General features: G+C 42.6%; 1 protein-coding gene and 1 long non-coding RNA gene across 2 annotated transcripts in view; one reads left to right on the top strand and one right to left on the bottom strand.

Moving 5' to 3' along the window:
* Window positions 1-15,981, top strand: LOC115197394 (pannexin-2). The gene is made up of 6 exons (XM_029758844.1): window positions 1-88; window positions 4,896-5,743; window positions 8,066-9,180; window positions 12,227-12,359; window positions 12,615-12,803; window positions 13,142-15,981. Exons 2-6 carry the CDS (start codon window positions 5,515-5,517, stop codon window positions 13,447-13,449), a joined length of 1,974 nt encoding a protein of 657 aa, XP_029614704.1. The 5' UTR covers window positions 1-88; window positions 4,896-5,514; the 3' UTR covers window positions 13,450-15,981.
* LOC115197395 (uncharacterized) overlaps window positions 6,103-21,703 on the bottom strand; it is a 16,303-nt gene continuing 702 nt past the window's right edge. The window contains exon 2 of the long non-coding RNA XR_003879013.1: window positions 6,103-6,519. This is a non-coding gene — a long non-coding RNA (uncharacterized LOC115197395). The remainder of the gene's footprint in view (window positions 6,520-21,703) is intronic.

Genomic DNA, 21,703 nt, shown 5'->3' on the forward strand with positions numbered 1-21,703 from the left:
GCGGAACAAACCGGTGTGCCCGGATACACGCTGTAGCGGCTCGCCCGCACTGCAGTAACTCTTAGCACGCCGAGGATGCACAAGACCTGTGAGTACATTATATTTCCTCCTTGTGTTAAATGGGTGAATTTGAACCCACAGTGGATTCTCGGGCTTGATCTATTTTCCTTATGGATGGATTGTGAATTTTCTGTGCCTGTCACTGATATGGACAGGTGGACTGCGGCTAATACATGTAGCGTATTGAGTCTCAAAGAGCTGAAAGTCTAATAAGAGTCCTTACTAAACCCGTTTTAGACTAATACACTTAGATTTTCAGCACCCCGTCTACATTTCGGGAGCTGTCCACCTGTCCAAGTGCTGAATTGGCGTGTAGATTAGTTGACTTGAAGCGAGTGTTTTGTTTTGTGCACCGCTCCTGTGATGTAAGTAGCCAATAGCATGTGGATGACTAGACAACCAACAGTGCGGCATGTTTGAGAATGACTCTTGGACAATTTCACAAGATTAGTAGAGGAAACTCTATCATATGATAGCCTGTATGTAGCATAACCACAATAGATTTGTTGCTTTGTTATTGTAGCATTTTGTTTAGCAATGGACTTGCATTTGGTGTAACAGTAGCCTAAAGTTATTGTTTGCACGTTTAACAGTATTTTTAATTTTGCTTAACCTGTCATTTGTGCACTTGAAAAAGGCAGAGTGAATAGGCGTTATATCGGGGACAGTGCATTCTTGAGGTGAAATTCCACTATTTGCCATGCTCACTTTACAACAGGATTAGCTAGTTTGGAAGTTTTTGGACGGAGTCCAATCTATAAACTCATGATCACACTTGGAATGGATGCTCACTAATGAGGAGGACCGGTGAGAGTACTTGAAACATCACACAGTTCCACTCACAATCCTTTAAACATGTAGCCTACAGTGAATTGTGTTCACCTCTTCAGCAAAAGTGAGTCTGATTACACCAAGAGTGTCTATCTATGTAACAGGGACAGCCTTAACCAAACGTGGCATACTCTAGTACTGGCAACTGAATGTGGGCATCCCCTTTAAACACGTGTAGCAGGTCCAACTGTGGGGCGTAATCTGTTGTTGGACTGGTGCCATGGGCTCACCACTGCCAGAAGCTGAGTTTCTGAAATGAGATATTGGCTCCTACAAGACAAAATCGATTTAAAATTGGCAACTGTAGGTTGTAAACCAGATTTTTGTAACTGTTGGACAGACAATTACAAGAATCATCAGGTCATAAATATTACGATATTGTTTTATGTTAAAGACATTTTCATGCCCAAGTAAAGCATGTTCAATAATGAAGGAACACAAATAATACATGTGCTACACAGAAGGGCCTTTCCCAGAATCAAGTAGCCTGAAATGTAAATTAATTGAACAGGCCCTTTCACCTACAGTATGTCTCAGGGCTTTCTCATTGTCTGATCCAAGGATCCCTCAAAGATCTTCAGAGTAGGAGAGGGTGTTATCGATTGCTCCAGGCGTGGTCGATGATGTGTCCCGTAGGTACAGATCTGGGACCAGCTTCCCATCCTCCAATCCTATCCTTAACCATTAGTGGGGAAAATGCAAAACTTACCCAAGAACAGCATCTAGGGGAAACTTCACCCTACACCGTTATCTATTCACATATGGTCAGTATTCACTACCTATGACTAATGTTTCACGACTGGTGGCTTGACAAGTTTATATTTTATCTCACAATGATTTATTTATTCAAGATCATTTTACTGCAGATGAACTTCAGCCTATTCTATATGTCACATCACGTTATGCTCAGATACACTCCATTTGTCATCATAAAGGAGCCTAATGCGCTCAAAAATAATATGAATGATTGGTCTTTGCCAGGGGCAATTTATTGAGTAGGTCATGATGCTAACAGTTCAGTTGGTAGGCAGGATTTCCGTCCCTCTATCCCTGCACAATGTAATCCACTCTACCTGCAGACTGTATGGGCCTGCTTCTGTGTGGTTCAAGGACTATGGATATTTATGCCAGATTGAGAGAGAATGAGAAGAAGCGAGAAAGAGATGGAGAGAAAAAGAGATGGAAAGAGAGGGAGAGAGAGCATAAGATGGAGAGAAAGAAAGATGGGAGGGGTGTGTGTGGTGGGGTGAGCGGGGACAATGTGATCACACTCCTCTCGAAGGACATTCACGTAACCTTCCTGGAGTGTGCATGCAGCAGCAACCCCCTCCTCACTTGCAGAGTGCAGCAGTGGCAATGAGACACACACACACACACACACACACACACACACACACACACACACACATACACACCATAAAGCAGCATCCCCCTGACAGGTGTCCTGGATTCTGACATTCAAAATCCCCAGGTTTGACAGTGTTCATTAAAGATAATGATGTCTCACTGCTCCATGGGAAATGGTTTCACTGTAACGCTGAATGAACAGAACATGAGCATAATGTCATATGACTAATGATTACATCACTGATATGAATCGGAATCAAATAATATCCATTGACTCAGCCAGGAATCAAATCCTTTTTTGGTACCATGTTTGGGAAAAAAAGGCATGTCCTTGTACTCAGTGGTGCATAAAAGTTTTTTAAAGGCTTTTCAAGGTCATCATTCTCATCAGAGCGGGTGACTTCGCCCTTCACAGTCCTTGTGTAATCAAAGGCAAATATCCCCCACAGATGTGACCACACTGACACACTCACTGGAAACTGAGCCCCCACTGCTAATACTGACCCAGTAAGCAAAATTACACAGAGAATATGTCTTTTAGACGTCTTTTTCTGACGTTGAAATCAGGGGCATTTTAGGTGCCGAATGAAAGTTGAAAATAAGTATTTTCCGGATGTAAAAAACAATATTTTACGGACGTCGAAAATACATAATTTCCAGACATCGAAAATATGTATTTTCTGGACGTTGAAATCAGGTGCATTTTAGGTGCTGAATGAAAGGTGAAAATACGTATTTTCCGGATGTCAAAAAGATTTACAGACATTGAAAATCCGTCTTTTTCAGTCATTGATTCTATGTCCAAATTTCTGCAAATACATTCTTTCAAGCCTCTTAATATACTGTAGGAAACAGGAACCAACTGAAGATTGTGACAGAATATGGATTATTGCTCCCATCTGTCACATACATTTATGCTAGCTTTTCAAAGCATTCCAACCTACAGAATAAACCAACAGACCACTTCAACTACAATAGCATTCTTAGTAGCAGTAAAAACAAAATAAATCTTGCTTTGACTGTGATATGTTTTTGTTTATCTACCTTAGTTAGCTCTGTGTCTGCTGAATTACCAAAATGTAAATGTTAAAAAAACACTTGAAAAGCATGCTGGGTATTATTCTAATGAGCTCCTCTCCCAAACAAGTACATATTTGATCTGAACAAATCGTAGACCTCTAAGCTATGTTTCACAAGTTTAACATCACAGTACAGTACGACACAGTTTAGTACAGTAGAGCACAGTAGAGTACAGTGCGCTACAGTACGGTATAGGATAGCGGAGTTTTTCAGTAGAGTAGACTACAGTAGAGTATGGTACAGTACAGTTTAGTTCAGTAGAGTACATTAGAGTAAAGTAGGGTATAATACAGTACACTTTACTTTTCCTTACTGTACTCTGTGCTCTACTGTATGTTTATTTACTGTGCACTGTACTCTGCTGTGCTCTATTGTACTGTACCGTGCTGTCCAAACTTGTCAAACATAGATATCTATGATTGAATCTGACCAAATCTGAACCAATTATAGACGTTTATGTTTGGGTCAAATATAGGCCGATCCGGACGTCTGTGGACATTGAAATCAAGGCCGGTCCAGACCGGACAAAATCTGAACCAAACATGGATGTCTATGTTTGGTTCAGTCTGGACTGCATCAAAAAAAGACAGATCCAGACAGTACTAAAAAAAAATACATCCAAAAGACATTGCAGTCTGTAAATGCTTAGCGGGGAGTGGGTACAACAGGAATTTATCTGCATACGGTGATGCAGAACACTGCATAAAGTACCTTTTGAGATGGTGTACCTGAGTGGTGTACCTGAGTATGGTGTTGTTAGAGAGATAATTTCAACCAGATGATTTACTTGAACTAAACTGTTGGATTTATTTTCAGTGTTTACTGAGCTAGTGTTTTGTTATTGCTCGCTCTTTTAGAAGAAAAGGCCAACATTTTGCAAGTATAGATATAGTATGTTTCTTGACTAGTTCTTGACAATCCAACCTGGTCTCAGAGCATTTCGTATTATTCTTATTGTAAATCTGAGACACTCCATTTAGTATGATATGTTACATTTGGTATGGTTACATAAAACAGATGGTTAGTTAAGGCAAAAAAAATTAAGTAGTATAATTGGTTAGGGTGGATGGAAGGGTGTATAACACAAATGTCTAGCAACCTAAAGGTTGCGAGTTCAGATCTAATCACAGACAAATTAAAATGTTTTGCTAATTAGCAACTTTTAAACTACTTACCACTTTTTAGCTACTTTGCAACTACTTAGCATGTTAGCTAACCCTTCCCCTAACCCTAACATTAACCCTTTAACCTAACTCCTAAACTTAAGCCTAAATCCTAGCCTAGCAAACGTTAGCATGCTAGCTAATGTTAGCAACCTAGCCACCTAGCTAGAATTCGTAACATAAATGTTTTACAAATTCGTAATATATTGTACATTTTGCAAATTCATAACATCTAATACGAATTGTAATTCGTAACAGATCATATGAAATGGGTGTGAATTGTAAATCACAATATATCATACAAATACATACCATACAAAACTTAATATTACATACTAAATGGAGTGTCTCGGATTTACATACAGAATAATACGAAATGCTCTGAGACCAGGTTGGATAATCTGTCTTTTGCAGGAAGATGGAATCGGAGTAGGTATCCCTATTGATCTGGGTATACTATAAATCCATACAAACTCATCCACCGGAGACCACACTCTTTGAGAACCGAGAGAAAGATCATCTATCCTTCCTTTTACCTGACACACTGTGTGTGGACCAAAGCCAGTTAAAGGTGAGAGAGAACAAAAGCACAGAATGTACACAGCACAACTGGAACCCACAGTAAACCACTGACTGAACACAATGTCCTTCCTCGGTGAGGGAAGAGACAGTCAGAGAGCATCAATCTGTCTGACTCACCGTCAGTGAACATATCCAAGACTGTCCATCAAAACCCAGTCGCACCACATGACCAGCTCTGGCATTGAGACCGCCAGTCCTGTGTGAGTTGGTGTGTAACAGTGTGAGTGGACGTAGCTAGGAGGAGGGAGGTCCCACTTAGTCAGTGAAGATCCCAATACACCCAAGAGACTGTCCATCACATCAAGACCCAGCCATTACTGACTTTACATAACCACATAACCAGGTCTGGCCTGGAGACAGCCAGTCCTGTGTGTGTGTGGAAGTAGCCCAGTGTGTGTGAGTGGGTGGAGGTATCTAGGAGGAGGGGGTGGCCGTTGTCTTCTCAGGCCGGATGCAGAACATCCTCGAGCAGAACTTAGACATGGCCACGGCTCTGCTGGCGGGAGAGAAGCTAAAGGAGCTGATCCTGCCTGGCTCTTCCCAGGATGAGAAGGGAGGAATGCTGGCCGGCCTTATGGTCCAGCTTAAACTGGAGCTACCATTTGACCGCGTCGTCACCATCGGCACCGTCATCATACCCATCCTGCTCGTCACTCTTGTCTTCACAAGGAACTTTGCAGGTCAGTGGGTCAGCAAGACGGCAGACCTGGCTTTAACTATTATTTGAAATAATATACTTTATTTGTGCTTGTCTGGGGCAATTGAACCAGTAGAATAGTTGCAAAAGTGCAAACACCGCCCCTTTTGGCATTCCAGGCAGACTAGAGCAAACACTGAAAATATTGAAAATATTCTGAATAGTATTTGAATCCAGGTCTGGCAGACGGCCACTAGCGAGGCCTGTGACAGTGCCATGCTGCTGCTGTAAACACCAAACACACACAGCCGGTTGGGAAGGGAACTGGATGTCCTAACGTGTTGTTGTTAACTCACATCACATCAGTCTCTCACTTTACACTGAACCAGAACACAGATACTAGTAGACAGCTGTAGTAGCTTTATGTTATTCATACTATGGCATTGGTATATTTAAAAAACAACAACAAAGGTTTCTCTCACAGACCATGCCCCAACAACATTGGCATTCATAATGTCTAACAGTAGGAGGACATTATCCTGAAGAGTTTAGTTGTGCTCTATTGGTGCTTTTCCAGAGAGTCTTACCCCCACACCAGGTTGTCACCAGTGTTTTATGTTAATGTGAGCTCTAAAGTTATCGTGTTTCCATCAGGAGTATGACACTAAAGATTTGTGGTGAGCTGAATCAACAACCTCTGCATCATTTCATGTTGTGTTGCTGCCATGCTGTGTTGTCGTCTAAGGTCTCTATTTATGTAGTGTTGTGGTCTCTCTCTTGTCGTGATGTGTGATGCGCGTTTTAATCCCGTCCCAAGGGCTGAAAAAAAAAGACAAAACACTCATCACGACAAGAGAGATACCACAACACTACATAAAGAGAGACCTAAGACAACATAGCATGGCAGCAACACGTGACAACACAGCATGGTAGCAACACAACATGGAGGCAGGAGGCCTTTTTCTAGGCTGTCATTGGAAATAAGAATGTATTCTTAACTGACTTGCCTAGTTAAATAAAGGTAAATAAATGTAAAAAATCATGACTGTTGGTTTGTAAGAAGGTGTTAAAGTTCACAGTTAGCCATTGTTATGTAAATTAAACCTTAAAAGTGCCTAGGGCCTTGCCTTGGCTCTAAGTCTGAGCAGGCCCGCTGGAGCCATGGCCCAGTGAGACACGGGTGCCGGCACGTGTCGATGGAAACAGAAAAGTCTGAACCTTTTGGGTAAAACACTCGCAAATCCTCAGACGAAATGCACCATATCATGTTTTTTATCAGAATGATAGATCTGGGAAATGTAGGGTTAAGTATGCAGTGATTTTGGTTTTTGGTGTGAGAGATCAGTTCAGAGATTAGACTGGGCTACTGTAGTGAACAGAGAGGAGAGGAGAGAAAGGAAAGCTCAATGCTGAGTCAGGCTGTCTGCATAGCAGCACCAACCAGCTGTGACTGAGCATTTCTCTTAGTACCGGGCGGGAAGTACTGGTCCGACAGAGGATGGGATTGGGTGGGAGCCCATCTCTGCATTCTCTGCACTGCTCCTCTTCAAAACATGGGTTGCCAACGGGACCCATTTGATAGGCCCCACAAACCTCAAGTGCCATGGCAACAACCGAAGACAGCAGTGCAATGTGGACTATATTTCATTTATGTACAATACCTATTGTATTGATGTCATTGGTTGCTACTTAAATTGAACAAATTATGTTGGATTTAAATCTCAGGCAAAATACAATACCAAATGAAGGAGCCTACAGGCCAAATATGAACGTGTGCAAATTTGAAGAGCAATCACAAACTTTCTCAAGCCTGAAAAACAGCCCTTTCCCAGACACCGTACCCACCCCAGGCCTCAGACACCTGGCTCAGCACTTTGCAGTCAGTGTGTAATGTTCTCATGCTCAGTTCAACAATCATTAAATGAAAGTCAGAAGTGCACCTCAGGGCCAGATGCACCCTGAACCTACCAGACCTTGTCAGTCGGCCGTCGAATGGCCTTGCTGCTACCATACTCAAGCGTAACAGGGAAAGAATGGATGGAATACAAGTGTGGCTTGAAGTGCTGCCTCCTTCTCAGTCTCCTCTGCAGATGGTTTTATACCATGAATCAGCACTTCCAGAGAGTAATGAAATCTGAGAAGTCTGACACAAATGGATGAAATTAATCAATGGCATTTCCCCCACATAGGAAACATCTATAAAATCAACATTATATCAAGGACTGGCTGTTAGAGGAAAGTTTGACAACTCATTTTTTATTCATTTGATTCACTTACTGTAAATAGATTACAAACATCCATTACCCTCAGTCATGTTGTAATGTCAGATTATGAGGCCAACTCTCTCCTTCTTTTCCCCTCTCAGAGGAGTCGATCTACTGCTACACACCTCACAACTTCACCCGTGACCAGGCCCTGTACGCACGAGGCTACTGCTGGACAGAGCTGCGTGACACTGTTCCCGGGGTGGAGCCTGACCTTCGACCTTCGCTGTTTGAGCACAAGTTCCTACCCTACGCCCTGCTGGCCTTCGCCGGCATCATGTACATCCCTGCTTTGGGCTGGGAGTTCATGGCCTCCACAAGACTTACCTCCGAGCTCAACTTCCTGCTTCACGAGATAGACAACTGCTACCACCGGGCTGCCGAGGGCCGGGCCCCTAAGATCGAGAAGCAGATCCAGTCCAAAGGACCAGGCATCACGGAGAAAGAGAGACGAGAGATCATCGAGAACGCGGAGAAGGAGAAAAGCCCCGAGCAGAACCTGTTTGAGAAGTACCTGGAGAGGCGAGGCCAGAGCAACTTCCTGGCCAAGCTGTACCTTGCGCGCCACCTGGCCATCATGTGCCTCAGCTCCATCCCCATCACCTACCTGAGCGCCTACTGGCACCGCCAGCGCCAGAATGAGTTCAGCTGTGCCCTGGGGGAGCCTCCAGACTCCAGCAGCATCCCTGAGCTGAGGCTCAGCGTCAACTGCAAACTGCCAGCCGTGCAGCTGCAGCGCATTATGGCCGCCGTAGACATCGCCCTGCTGAGCACCATGAACCTTGTCATCCTGGTCAACCTACTGCACCTGTTCGTGGTGCGGAAGTCCAACTTCGTGTTCGACAAACTGCACAAGGTGGGCATCAAGACGCGGCGGCGCTGGCAGAAGTCTCAGTTCTGTGACATCAACATCTTGGCCATGTTCTGTAACGAGAACCGCGACCACATCAAGTCACTCAACCGCCTTGACTTCATCACCAATGAGAGCGACCTCATGTATGACAATGTGGTGAGGCAGCTGCTGGCCGCCCTGGCCCAGTCTAACCATGACGCTACACCCTCTGTGAGGGACTCAGGCATCCAGACCCTAGACCCAAACATGGACCCCTCTCTCTTGGGAGTGGGGGAGCTGGGAGGGGAGCCGCTGGTCATCAAACGACCACGCAAGAAGATGAAGTGGATCCCCAGCTCCAACCCCCTCCCCCAGCCTTTTAAGGTAGGTCCCCATGCATAGGTGGCCTAAATGCTGCCTGCCACAGGTTTGCCTAAACATCAGACTGTTACCATGGTTACCCCATGGATATTCAGTCTGAAAGAAGTCTGCCTAAAAAATACGCAAGTCTACAAGTCAGAATGTTGAATAAAATGATATTTCCACTTACTTTAGCGGTTGTCCGTGCTGTTGGTGCTTTTGATGGTAGGAGGTGGAGATAGGATATCCACAAGAAAGTGTTGTTTACCTGACTGTTTGTGGTTCTGTCACTTGCATTTTCAATCTCCTGATGCATTTTGCACGATGTGCAACATGTAAACAATAGCCAAATGTACCGAACATAGTCAATCGAACCACGTTTCCTCGCAATCAGATGGAAGCGTTTGTGAAATTTGACAGCTGATTGTGTGGGACAACATTCACTCTGTGGTTCGGTTAGACTTGGCCATATTGTGCAAATGTTTGTCGCATACAAAAAAATGATATACAGACCAGTGTACTGAAGGTCGGGTTGATAACACTTCCCTGTGGATATTTTGTCTCAGATTACCTCCGACATAGGGAAAAACTCAGCGGACAAGAGGTAAAGTCAGTTGAAATGAAGTTTGTTCAACCTTCTGACTTGTAATGGGACTGTTTGTGAATGCTGAGCCTACATGTTAGAGACGAGACTAAGTATTTCACTCTCTGATTCTAAAAGAGGGTAATCACAGGTCTGCATATTCTGGCCAATTATCATGGGCTGGAAATGCGATCTGTTTGTCTAAAGCTGAATTACACATAGTAGGCTAAGTCTATTGTTGTTATGACTAATTACCACCAATAAAAAAAGGATATTCCTGATTTCCAACCCAAATGAACTGATATTGATTCATCTTCTCACACTAAGAAACCAACCTGTGGATTTCCTTCCGATTAATGCCTTAGGATATTCATCTAAATTAATATGCAATAAAATAGTCTTCACCCACTGTGCTGAACAACCAAAGCACCTGTCACGTGTGCTCCCTCTCCGGCCTCTAGGTCACCAGGCTGCTCGTTATGGCGTACACCTGTCACCATCGTTACACGCACCTGAGTGTCATCAGACTCACCTGGACTCCATCACTTCCCTGATTACCTTCCCTATATATGTCACTCCCTTTGGTTCCTTCCCCAGGTGTTATTGTTTCTGTTTCAGTTTCCTGTCTGTTGTTCGTGTTTTGTTCATTTGTTTATTAAATTATGCGCTCCCTGAACTTGCTTTCCAACTTCCAGCGCACATGTTACAGCACCACTTACTGTAGAGTGGGTTTGTTCAGTGTACTAGAACAATATCTGAGATATTCGTATCAGCATTTATTGAGAAGACTTGACATGATGTTTCCGATTGAAAAGGCCCTTAGAGAAATGAGGCCCTCACCAAGAGATGGTACCAAACTCTCTAAAGGAAGAGAACCTACTCGGTTTTAAGGGATCTGTCATGGATTCCCCCTTAGTTTGTGTATATATGTGCCCTCTGTTCCCCATTGTCCCTGTTGATTATTGTTCCATGTCCGTTGGTCTTGTGAGTACCTGTGCTCTGTTGTGTCGGCTTGCATGTTACTGTGTTAATGTGCACTTGTTATTACTGGTCTCGTCCCGTGTCTTGTTATTACTGGTCTCGTCCCGTGTCTTGTTATTACTGGTCTCGTCCCGTGTCTTGTTATTACTGGTCTCATCCCGTGTCTTGTTATTACTGGTCTCGTCCCGTGTCTTGTTATTACTGGTCTCGTCCCGTGTCTTGTTATTACGGGTCTCGTCCAGTGTCTTGTTATTACTGGTCTCGTCCCGTGTCTTGTTATTACTGGTCTCGTCCCGTGTCTTGTTATTACTGGTCTCGTCCCGTGTCTTGTTATTATGGGTCTCGTCCCGTGTCTTGTTATTACTGGTCTCGTCCCGTGTCTTGTTATTACGGGTCTCGTCCCGTGTCTTGTTATTATGGGTCTTGTCCCGTGTCTTGTTATTACTGGTCTCGTCCCGTGTCTTGTTATTACGGGTCTCGTCCCGTGTCTTGTTATTACTGGTCTCATCCCGTGTCTTGTTATTACGGGTCTCGTCCCGTGTCTTGTTATTACGGGTCTCGTCCCGTGTCTTGTTATTACTGGTCTCGTCCCGTGTCTTGTTATTACTGGTCTCGTCCCGTGTCTTGTTATTATGGGTCTTGTCCAGTGTCTTGTTATTACGGGTCTCGTCCCGTGTCTTGTTATTACTGGTCTCATCCCGTGTCTTGTTATTACTGGTCTCGTCCCGTGTCTTGTTATTATGGGTCTTGTCCAGTGTCTTGTTATTACGGGTCTCGTCCCGTGTCTTGTTATTACTGGTCTCATCCCGTGTCTTGTTATTACTGGTCTCGTCCCGTGTCTTGTTATTATGGGTCTTGTCCAATGTCTTGTTATTACGGGTCTCGTCCAGTGTCTTGTTATTACTGGTCTCGTCCAGTGTCTTGTTATTACTGGTCTCGTCCCGTGTCTTGTTATTATGGGTCTTGTCTAGTGTCTTGTTATTATGGGTCTTGTCCAGTGTCTTGTTATTATGGGTCTTGTCCAGTGTCTTGTTATTACTGGTCTCGTCCCGTGTCTTGTTATTATGGGTCTTGTCCAGTGTCTTGTTATTACTGGTCTCGTCCCGTGTATTTATTAGAGGATTACACCTCACTCTTTGTTTGGGTTACAGCCCTGTGTTATATATATACGTGTTTGTTTTGGGCTTCGTCCCCGTCATGTTCATGATGTACGCTATTTTGGGTAGAGAAATAAAAAAAACTATTTCGTATTCCTGCGCCTGTCTGCTATCATTATACAACCTAACAGGATCGTTCACTTTTTAAGTTTGAGCTTTTTTGCAAATTATCTAGTGTTGTTTCATCCCAACTATTTTAAAGTTTGTTAAAACCAGAGGTAACCCTTAGTAAGTCGGAAAAAACCCTTGGTAAAATAAGCTAAAACTTCACAAAAGTGAACTATCCCTTTAATAATCTAATTCTACTTGGGATAATTGTACTAACTGTCCATGTCTGTCCATGGTGAAGGAACCTCTGACAATGACACGTTTGGAGAACAGCACTAAGACTGAGAAGCCCAAACCGGTGAGGAGGAAACCAGTGGCAGAGAACTATATTGCTCCATTAAGCAAGAGCACACAGTACCCGCCCTCTGCCAAAGGTACTGTACTGAGAGCAGTGACATTACTGTAGAAATTATGGTAATAGAAAGTTGAGTAGGCTAATATATATTTTGTGGTTACTCAGAATTTTGCTATATTTTTCTATTTTGGATATTTGACTAAAACTGCTTTTGCATAGAAAAGTGCTTCAGGAATGCCACATACTGTGAATAAAGTTGTACAACTCATGCACAATTTGATCCTGCTATTGTGTTCTATCCCCCTTACCATATCTGTTGAATGTCCGACTGTAGATATGAGCGCAATGGAGAAAAAGAACAGTCGCAACTTTACCCTGGATGTCCACCCATACATGCTGACCATCCGTAAGCCCACCAAGGTAGAGACAGTCAGCACAGAGCCTCTGCCCCCTGACCACACCCTGGACTCTGTGTTCATTGAGGGCACACACACCATCGTCCATGTCTCTGCTTCTATCACAGGTAAGGTTGCCATGCCTCATCTCAGGAGGAATCTGTCACCAAGGCAACCAAACCTTATTCTATATATTCCTGTCTCCCCTGATTCTTTTTGGCATTTTAGAGAATGGAAAGAAAGGAGAGAACTGAGAAAAAGCCAACTCTAACAGAATGTTTAACCTAATGCAATGGTGACCCAGAGTTTGCAATGGTGACCCAGAGTTCTGCATGACCACTTTGTCTTTATAGACAACAAGTAGGCTATAACTAGGGTCTAAAAATGTTCCTGGTTAGGTCATGTGGTCAGGAAAAAACTGTGGGCCTGTGTACAATACCATTGTTTTCTTTCTCTCCCTCTTCAGAAAAGAAAGATTGCACCCCAGAGTCCACCAACACGGTCTTCTCTACAATGACCGTCCCCACCAGCATCTATCTGAACGGTGCCACTCCCAGCCCCAACCCACCCTCCCTTGCTGACTGCCACCCTACAGATTCCCTGATCGAACAAGAGGAGCCCGAAGCCCAGCCTGCAGTCTTTACTCGGATCCCTTCCCACCAGCTTCTAAGTATGCACCAGATACTCAGTATGGAGGAAGATGGGGCTGGAGGCCAGGGGGCCAGACTGGCTGAGAGACCCGTGGGGGAACTAATCGCTGCTGGGGAGTGCTGAGGAGACACACACGTCCCCCCTCAAAATATGTCCCCAAACACAGCAACATGTACTCACCACTTCCATGCCAATCACTGTCTGCCTATAGAAAAAAAACCTTGTCCTCGTGACCACACAGTTGTGCTGTGCTCACAACGCACCTCTTCTCTGGTGAAGGGACTGAGTGAGGGTGCCGATGGTGCTGAACTATCATTTTTTGATGAAGATTTAACAAGATGCAGCAAAAGAGAGGATACTGGTTCAATATGTGCTGATCAACCCTGTCATCTGCTGTAACTCTCTCAGCACTTGATTTGTCCAGGATGGGAAGCAAGGAGACTTTGTTGAAATGCAGACAGCATTTGTTGCTCATATCCTTGACTTGGAGAGGAAGCAGCTCATATTACAAGAGCTAGGAAAGAGAAAAGGGAAGGTGGAATGCTTTTTACACACATTTTAGTGAAGCATACCATGTAAAAGACTGCTTTACCAACAGTTAAATTCTGAAAACATGTTTATAAAAACATTACTATCAATGCTTATTGTCCCTCTATCCAAGTATACTGAAAGCCCATGCAATACGTTTAAAAATCTGCACTGCAATATATGCAAAAGAATATGCAATAATGTATACACTTTCAACTTACAAGACATTTTACATACTGTAAATCATCTATAGACTCTGTAGCCCTATGTCGGTTGTTGTGGTGTGCTTCACACATACATGGTCAATTAGTTAATCAGTGTCATTTGACCACACAGAGGACAGAGGAGGCGAAGTGAGAATGCACCTACCTTACTGAAGATTGGGCTCAGAAGTTGCAATCTGTAACTTTAATTTTCCCAGTGGCACACACCTATCCAAGAAGTGAAACAAAAACAAATGGTTCCATTCGTTTTAGTTCCCCTTTAGTTTACAAACAAGTGTAGGGGCAGTACTTTTGAGTGGGAATGAAAGTTACAGATGGCAACTTTAATGGGTTCCTCTCACACCACTAGTGCACTTATTATGTGAGGTTGATTGATCCATCCAATAAGGAAGTCATATCATATAATAGATTTTCTTGTGTAAAATACATGTCAGATTCAGAAACACTTTCACTTTAATAGGCAAGAATATGCATAATAATTTTTTGCCAACATTTTGCATTCAAGTTACAATCTTCTTGCTATGAATCTACAAATGTGTTCCAACCTTGCCACCTCTCAATGTCAGTGTTTGTCCCTATATGTGCCCTAATGACTGTGATAGTTACTCTGAACTGTTGAGCTGTCAAAGTACAGTCGACTTTACACCAGCACTGCATTTCAACTGAAACCTGGACTCATTTGGGGACATTACAGTCACCCCCAGCTGGACATTGCAGTCACTCCCAGCTCTTCTTGTGAACGTTTTGAAGAATAAGTGAAGTGATACGTAGATAAAGAAAACATTGTACACAATGAAATATACAGCATCTGAATGCTTTGCTTTTGACTGTCCTACCATTTCACCATAGCCATAGGCCTGCCTTGCCACGTGCCACCACATTGAGAGCAACAACAGCACCCCATCTCAGTAACACTTTCTCATCGTGCTGTCTCATTACTCACCAAAGACAATGAAATTAACGAATGAAAAGTACAGTACTGTAGTTAGTAGAATTGTTATCAGGATATAAAAGCACCTTTCACCAGGTATGATGCCGTAGACAAGGGGATATGTGTAGCAAACAACCACCATCAACCATATGTCTGAGCAATTGGTAGCCAAAACTGAACAGTGATGGCAGACCAATCTACAACAAGCAGGTATTTTTCATGAACACGCTATGAGGATTCCGCTATGCTGTGAATCTGTCATCTTGGGCAATAAAACATGTATAAAAGGTGCATGTAAAAAGGTGCATGTAAAAAGGATTAGAAACCCTATAATATTACTTAACCTACCAGTGAGATATAGGGTAAGTATATGTGGCAATGTAAAGTTGACCTTCCAATTAGATTGATGGTTGTGATGTTCACAGTCTAAAATCCACTAAATGCATGGTTTGGGAAACTACCTGCCTGGGTAGGCTACCTTAGACGTATTATTCAACAGATGCAATCTGAAGGGTGCTTGTCTGGCAATTTTTTAGATGACAAAAAATACATTAATTTCATGATCTGTGGTTGGCACACTATCCCCTTGATGTACTCAGCACACTAATGCATCCAAAGGCACTTTAAATATGACATGTAGCACAAGTTTATGAGTGTGAGCATGTTGATAGAGCAGCGCTCCTCCTCATGCTTTCTTCAGGGTTGGGGACCTCAGATTGGGGAAAGAAACGGTTTTGTTCCTGAAGGCTCTGTCAGGTAGATTGCCTACATTCCCTGCCTGGGTACAGATCTAGGAACAGTTGATCCACCCCAAATCCTAGTCCGAGTAAAACAGAGGAAAGACAGTGTAACTTGATCCTGCTCCTTCTTAGGTGGGTGGTGTTTGGTGAAATAAGAGTTGTGGGGGGGTTGTAAGATGTAGTCATGAGTAATACACTTTAAAAAAATAAAAGTTGAACATGAGTTCTTTCTATACATGTTTCTGTAATTAATAGCATATGCATGAAAATATATATATAAAATACACAATAATAAGAACTACAAGCATATTTCCACCACGAACTACAAGTACCAGAAGGCAACGGCAACAGACGAGTCACAGTCTGACTGAGTACAGGTAAGAGCACACAGGTTGGCTAGCCTGTAAGTTTGCATTCCTATTTATTATATTAATGTAGCTTTAATATTGTAAACTGATATACACCTGATATACACCTGTTTACCAAGGAGTTAGCCAGCTATCAGATATGCCAGCGAGCTAGCTTGTCCAACTTGCTACCTAACACCCTAAATTAATACTGTTACAGTAACTAACTAACTAGCTAGCTAGATTGGCTAGCTAGATAGATAGCTAATATGTGGAAAATAAGGGAATATTTTTTTTCTGTGAGTAAATGTGTCACTAGAAGCTAGCTCTCTAGCTAGTAAGTGTGAAACCATTAGCTAACGTGACTTGCTAGCCAGCAAAATAGCTAGCTGTCAACAAATGTGTCAAACTGTTTATGAAGATGATATAGCTAATCGTGCATGAAGTAGCTACATGCAGTTTCGTAGCAGGAAATAGCTATTTTTTTAATCATGATGAAAGTAGGGTTGGGCGGTATCCAGATATTCATATCGTCATACCATCCCTCTCTCATACCGGGATATACGGTATTACCGGTGTTGTACACAAGGAGGTGCCAACAAACGCTAAACAGCCCAGTGGGCATTTATTACCAGAATGCTAACAAAATGAGCACAAGTAATAGCAAATTTCAATGGAGGCTGCTAGCTCCAAATATGCTAAATATGCTAATGAGAGCCTATATATGCCATTTATCAGATTAAAATAAATGAAGAACGAAAATAAACGAATTGCAAAGACAGGCAATCCAGCTCGTAAAGTTATACATATATAGGTAGGAGCTACCAAATGTCATTTTTGGTGACATTTACAAGCGAATGTGAACGAGATACATTGTGCAAATGAATAATGTTTTTATGCATGCTTGTCTGAAGGAAGAACAGTACTGGCTTTGGAGCAGCATGTGTAGGATACATGGTCTGTGGAGTCTGGAGCCTCTAGGGCAACGGGCCTACATGCTCTGCTTGGAGAAAAGGGGAGAGGAGAACGGAGAGGAGAAAAAACGCAAGGAAATCAAGATAGTGGCAGCTCTACAAATAACTTATCCAATGGGCTTTGACCTTCCAAACCCGGCAGAAGGCTAGCATAAAGCCCCTCCTCTCCCCTGTAACTATTCCCCAGGTCGTTGCTGTAAATGAGAATGTGTTCACAGTCAACTTACCTGGTAAAATAAGGGTAAAATAAAAATAAATATTTAAAAAATGATGCTGTGCCACCTTATTAATTCAGCCACTCACTTAGATTCACTAGCAAGTTAAACTTAGGGGTCGCGGAAAAAAAGGAAAAAGAGATAAAATGCATAACAAATATCTTGCTGCGTTTTGTAAACACAGATGTAAAATACTTCTTATTGTGATTTCTGCTCAGCATCAGACTAATTTCGTGCTTCAGTTGCACTTCTCTAATCAGATGAGAATTCACAAAAGAGCATTGTATCAGCAGACCATGCTCTGACTGACATGTAGCTACTTTTCTCCGGTACTTTTACAGCCTCCTTTTCTTGGAAAAATGCAAGATTAACTTAAGCAAAACATTAGGAAATGTAGCTGGCTACATTCTTTCTATGGTAAACATTAGAAATATGATGGCAATGCATCGTTTTTCCAAAACATACCTTTTTCAATTTTAGCTTATTTACTTGAGTGGTTGCCAAAAAGCTTTGCACATAAGCTATTTTCTGACTAATATGTTGCATTAATGTATTTTCTGTGAAGGAAAACTATAGTTGCACGTCGCTGATCACTCTATTTAAGCAAAAAAAACACTTGACTTTCAATATAAAACTCGATCCCTGTCCATACACAGCTGCACTCACCTGCTCCTCCCACTTTCTCACGTTGTGCTGTTTACAAACAAACATTGTTACTGGCTCAACTGTTCTGGGGAACTACAATATGCTTCATAATGTAAAATAATGTGACAGGTGAAATGAAGAACGTGGACTGCTTTATCTCCTAACTTATTGCACAAGTTGGCCGAAGGTATTTACTTAAAAAGTATCTACAAATATTAAAATATATTTTCAGACCGCAGAGTGAAGAAAAAGCAGCCAACAAGTGCTCAGCATATGTGGGAACTCCTTCAAGACTGTTGGAAAAAGCATTTCAGGTGAAGCTGGTTGAGAGAATGCCAAGAGTGTGCAAAAGGGTGGCTATTTGAAGAATCACACTTTTTTGGTTACTACATGATTCCATGTGTGTTATTTCATAGTATTGATGTCTTGACTATTATTCTACAATGTAGAGAAAAGTAAAAATAAAGAAAAACCCTTGAATGAGTAGGTGTTCTAAAGCTTTTGACCGGTAGTGTGTGTGTGTGTATATATATTCGGAACGTATTCAGACCCCTTCACTTTTTCCACATTTTATTACGTTACAGCATTATTCTAAAATTGATTAAATAGTTTTTCCCCTCATCAATCTACACACAATACCCCATGATGAAAAAGCAAAAACAGTTTTTTTGAAATGTTTGCAAATGTATAAAAAATACAATTATGAAATATGACATTTACATAAGACCATTTACTCAGTACTTTGTTGAAACACCTTTGGCAGTGATTACAGCCTCGAGTCTTCTTGGGTATGACGATACAAGCTTGGCACACCTGTATTTGGGGTGGCAGGTAGCCTAGTGGTTAGAGCGTTGGGCTAGTAACCGAAAGGTTGCTGGATTGAATCCCTGACCTGACAAGGTAAAAATCTGTTGTTCTGCCCTTGAACAAGATAGTTAACCCACTGTTCTCCGGTAGGCTGTCATTGTAAATAAGAATTTGTTCTAGTTAAATAAAAAATATTTTAAAAAATTGGCTAGTTCTCCCATTCTTCTCTGCAGATCCTCTCAAACTCTGTCAGGTTGGATGGGGAGCGTCGCTGCACAGCTATTTTCAGGTCTCTTCAGAGATGTTTGATTGGATTCAAGTCTGGGCTCTGGCTGGGCCACTCAAGGACATTCAGCGACTTGTCCCAAAGCCACTCCTGCGTTGTCTTGGCTGTGTGCTTAGGGTCATTGTCCTGTTGGAAGGTGAACCTTCGCCCCAGTCTGAGGTCCTGAGCGCTCTGGAGCAGGTTTTCGTCAAGGATCTCTCTGTACTTTACTTTGTTCATCTTTCTCTTCAATCCTGACTAGTCTCCCAGTCCCTGCCACTGAAAAACATCCCCACAGCATGATGCTGCCACCACGATGCTTCACCGTAGGGATTTTATCAGCCAGGTGATGAGCGTTGCCTGACTTCCTCCAGACGTGACACTTGGCATTCAGGCCAAAGAGTTAAATCTTGGTTTCATCAGACCATAGAATCTTGTTTCTCATGGTCTGAGAGTCCTTTAGGTGCCTTTTGGCAAACCATTCGCGGGCTGTCATGTGCCTTTTACCGAGGAGTGGCTTCCGTCTGGCCACTCTACCATAAAGTTCTGATTGGTGGAGTGCTGCAGAGATGGTTGTCCTTTTGGAAGGTTCTCCAATCTCCACAGAGGAACTCTGGAGCTCTGTCAGAGTGACCATCTGGTTCTTGGTCACCTCCCTGACCAAGGCCCTTCTCCCCCGATTGCTTAGTTTGGCTGGGCGGCCAGCTCTAGGAAGTGTCTTGGTGGTTCCAAATTTCTTCGATTTAAGAATAATGGAAGCCACTGTGTTCTTGGGAACCTTCAATGCTGCAGATATTTTTTTGGTACCCTTCCCCAGATCTGTACCTCGACCCAAACCTGTCTCGGAGCTCTACGGACAATTCCTTCAACCTCATGGCTTGGTTTTTGCTCTGACATGCACTGTCAACTGTGGGACTTTATATAGACAGGTGTGTGCCTTTCCAAATCATGTCCAATCAATTGAATTTACCACAGGTGGACTCCAATCAAGTTGTTGAAACATCTCAAGGATGATCAATGGAAACAGTATGCTCCTGAGCTCAATTTAGTCTCATAGCAAAGGGTCTGAGTACTTATGTAAATAAGGCATTTCTGTTTTTCAGTTTTAATAAATTTGCAAACATTTCTAAAAACCTGTTTTTGCATTGTCATTATGGGGTATTGTGTGTAGATTGCTGAGTTTTTAAAATGTATTTAATCCATTTTAGAATAAGACTGTAACATAACAAAATGTTGAAAAAGTGAAGGGATCTGAATACTTTCCGAATTTATGTAAGTATGCTACATGACCGAAAGTATGTGGACAGCTGCTCGTCGAACATCGCATTCCAAAATCATCGGCATGAATATTGAGTTGGTCCCCCGTTTGCTGCTATAACAACCTCCACTCTTCTGGGAAGGCTTTCCACTAGATGTTGGAACATTGCTGCTGGGACTTGCTTCCATTCAGCCACAAGAGCATTAGTGAGGTCGGGCACTGATGTTGAGCGATTAGGCCTGGCTCGCAGCATTCCAATTCATCCCAAATGTGTTCAATGGGGTTGAGGTCAGGACTCTGTGCAGGCCAGTCAAGTTCTTCCACACGAATATCTACAAACCATTTCTGTATCGACCTCGCTTTGTGTATGCCTACCACTTAGTGGCTGTGCCATTGTTGCTCCACTTCACAATAACAGCACTTACAGTTGAACGAGGCAGCTCTAGCAGGGCAGAAATTTTACAAACTGACATGTTGGAAAGGTGACATCCTATGACGGTGCCATGCTAAAAGTCATTGAGCTCCTCAATAAGGCAATTATACTGCCAATGTTTTCCTATGGAGATTGCATGGCGGTGTGCTCAATTTTATACACCTGTCAGCAACGGGTGTGGCTGAAATAGCCGAATCAACTAATTTGAAGTTGTGTCCACATACACTATACTATATATACAAAAGTATGTAACTGACTACACTTTAGTTTCCCACTGTTGTGGTAAAGTTCTCTCCCCAGCCAAGAGACGAGATTTGAGTAACTAGTTTTAGTGGCGCTATGCCTACACAGACAGTCAAGTGCCTCCTTTACTGTGTAAAGGGCTCATAGTAAGTTTGAGGACAGTAAACCCAGGGAATAGGCTATTCCAGTTTTTATAGTGACTACATCTCTCTTCTGAGCACACAATTTACTGTTCCTGGCATAAACTGATCTGTTCTGGTTGGCGTTACACACAACCAGCCATACTGGTGGATACAGACAGAACAACCTAATGCTTAGACGTGTGTTATAAATACCTGTACTGTCGAAGGCAATGCCCAGCTCAAATTTGTACTGGTATTTTAAGTGAACTCTCAAAATTAAATTTTTTCAAAGAACGCTGCATGTCAGCAGGTCAGTTGTGTGTGATGTATTGGTTGGACTTGGAAGGGTAAAATACCATAACACCAACACGTATTACATACTTCATTTAAAAGGGCTAATGTTTGATATTTTTTTCATGATGGAGATGCCGAAGCAAGCAATCCATTTTAAATGGGAACATTTTGTATATTTGATTGTACTTGCAATGAGGCACCTTCAACATCTTAAACATAACTGCGGCTTCCGGAGTGATGGGTCACACTGGACATGATGAGAAAATATGCAATTTGTACAATAAGCCATCAATGAACTCTCTCTGTACAGGAACATCTGACATCCAGATTACATTTCTCTAATCTAAAACG

This window comes from Salmo trutta, chromosome 7 (assembly GCF_901001165.1).
Source record: "Salmo trutta chromosome 7, fSalTru1.1, whole genome shotgun sequence".
In the NCBI taxonomy this organism is placed as follows: domain Eukaryota; kingdom Metazoa; phylum Chordata; class Actinopteri; order Salmoniformes; family Salmonidae; genus Salmo; species Salmo trutta.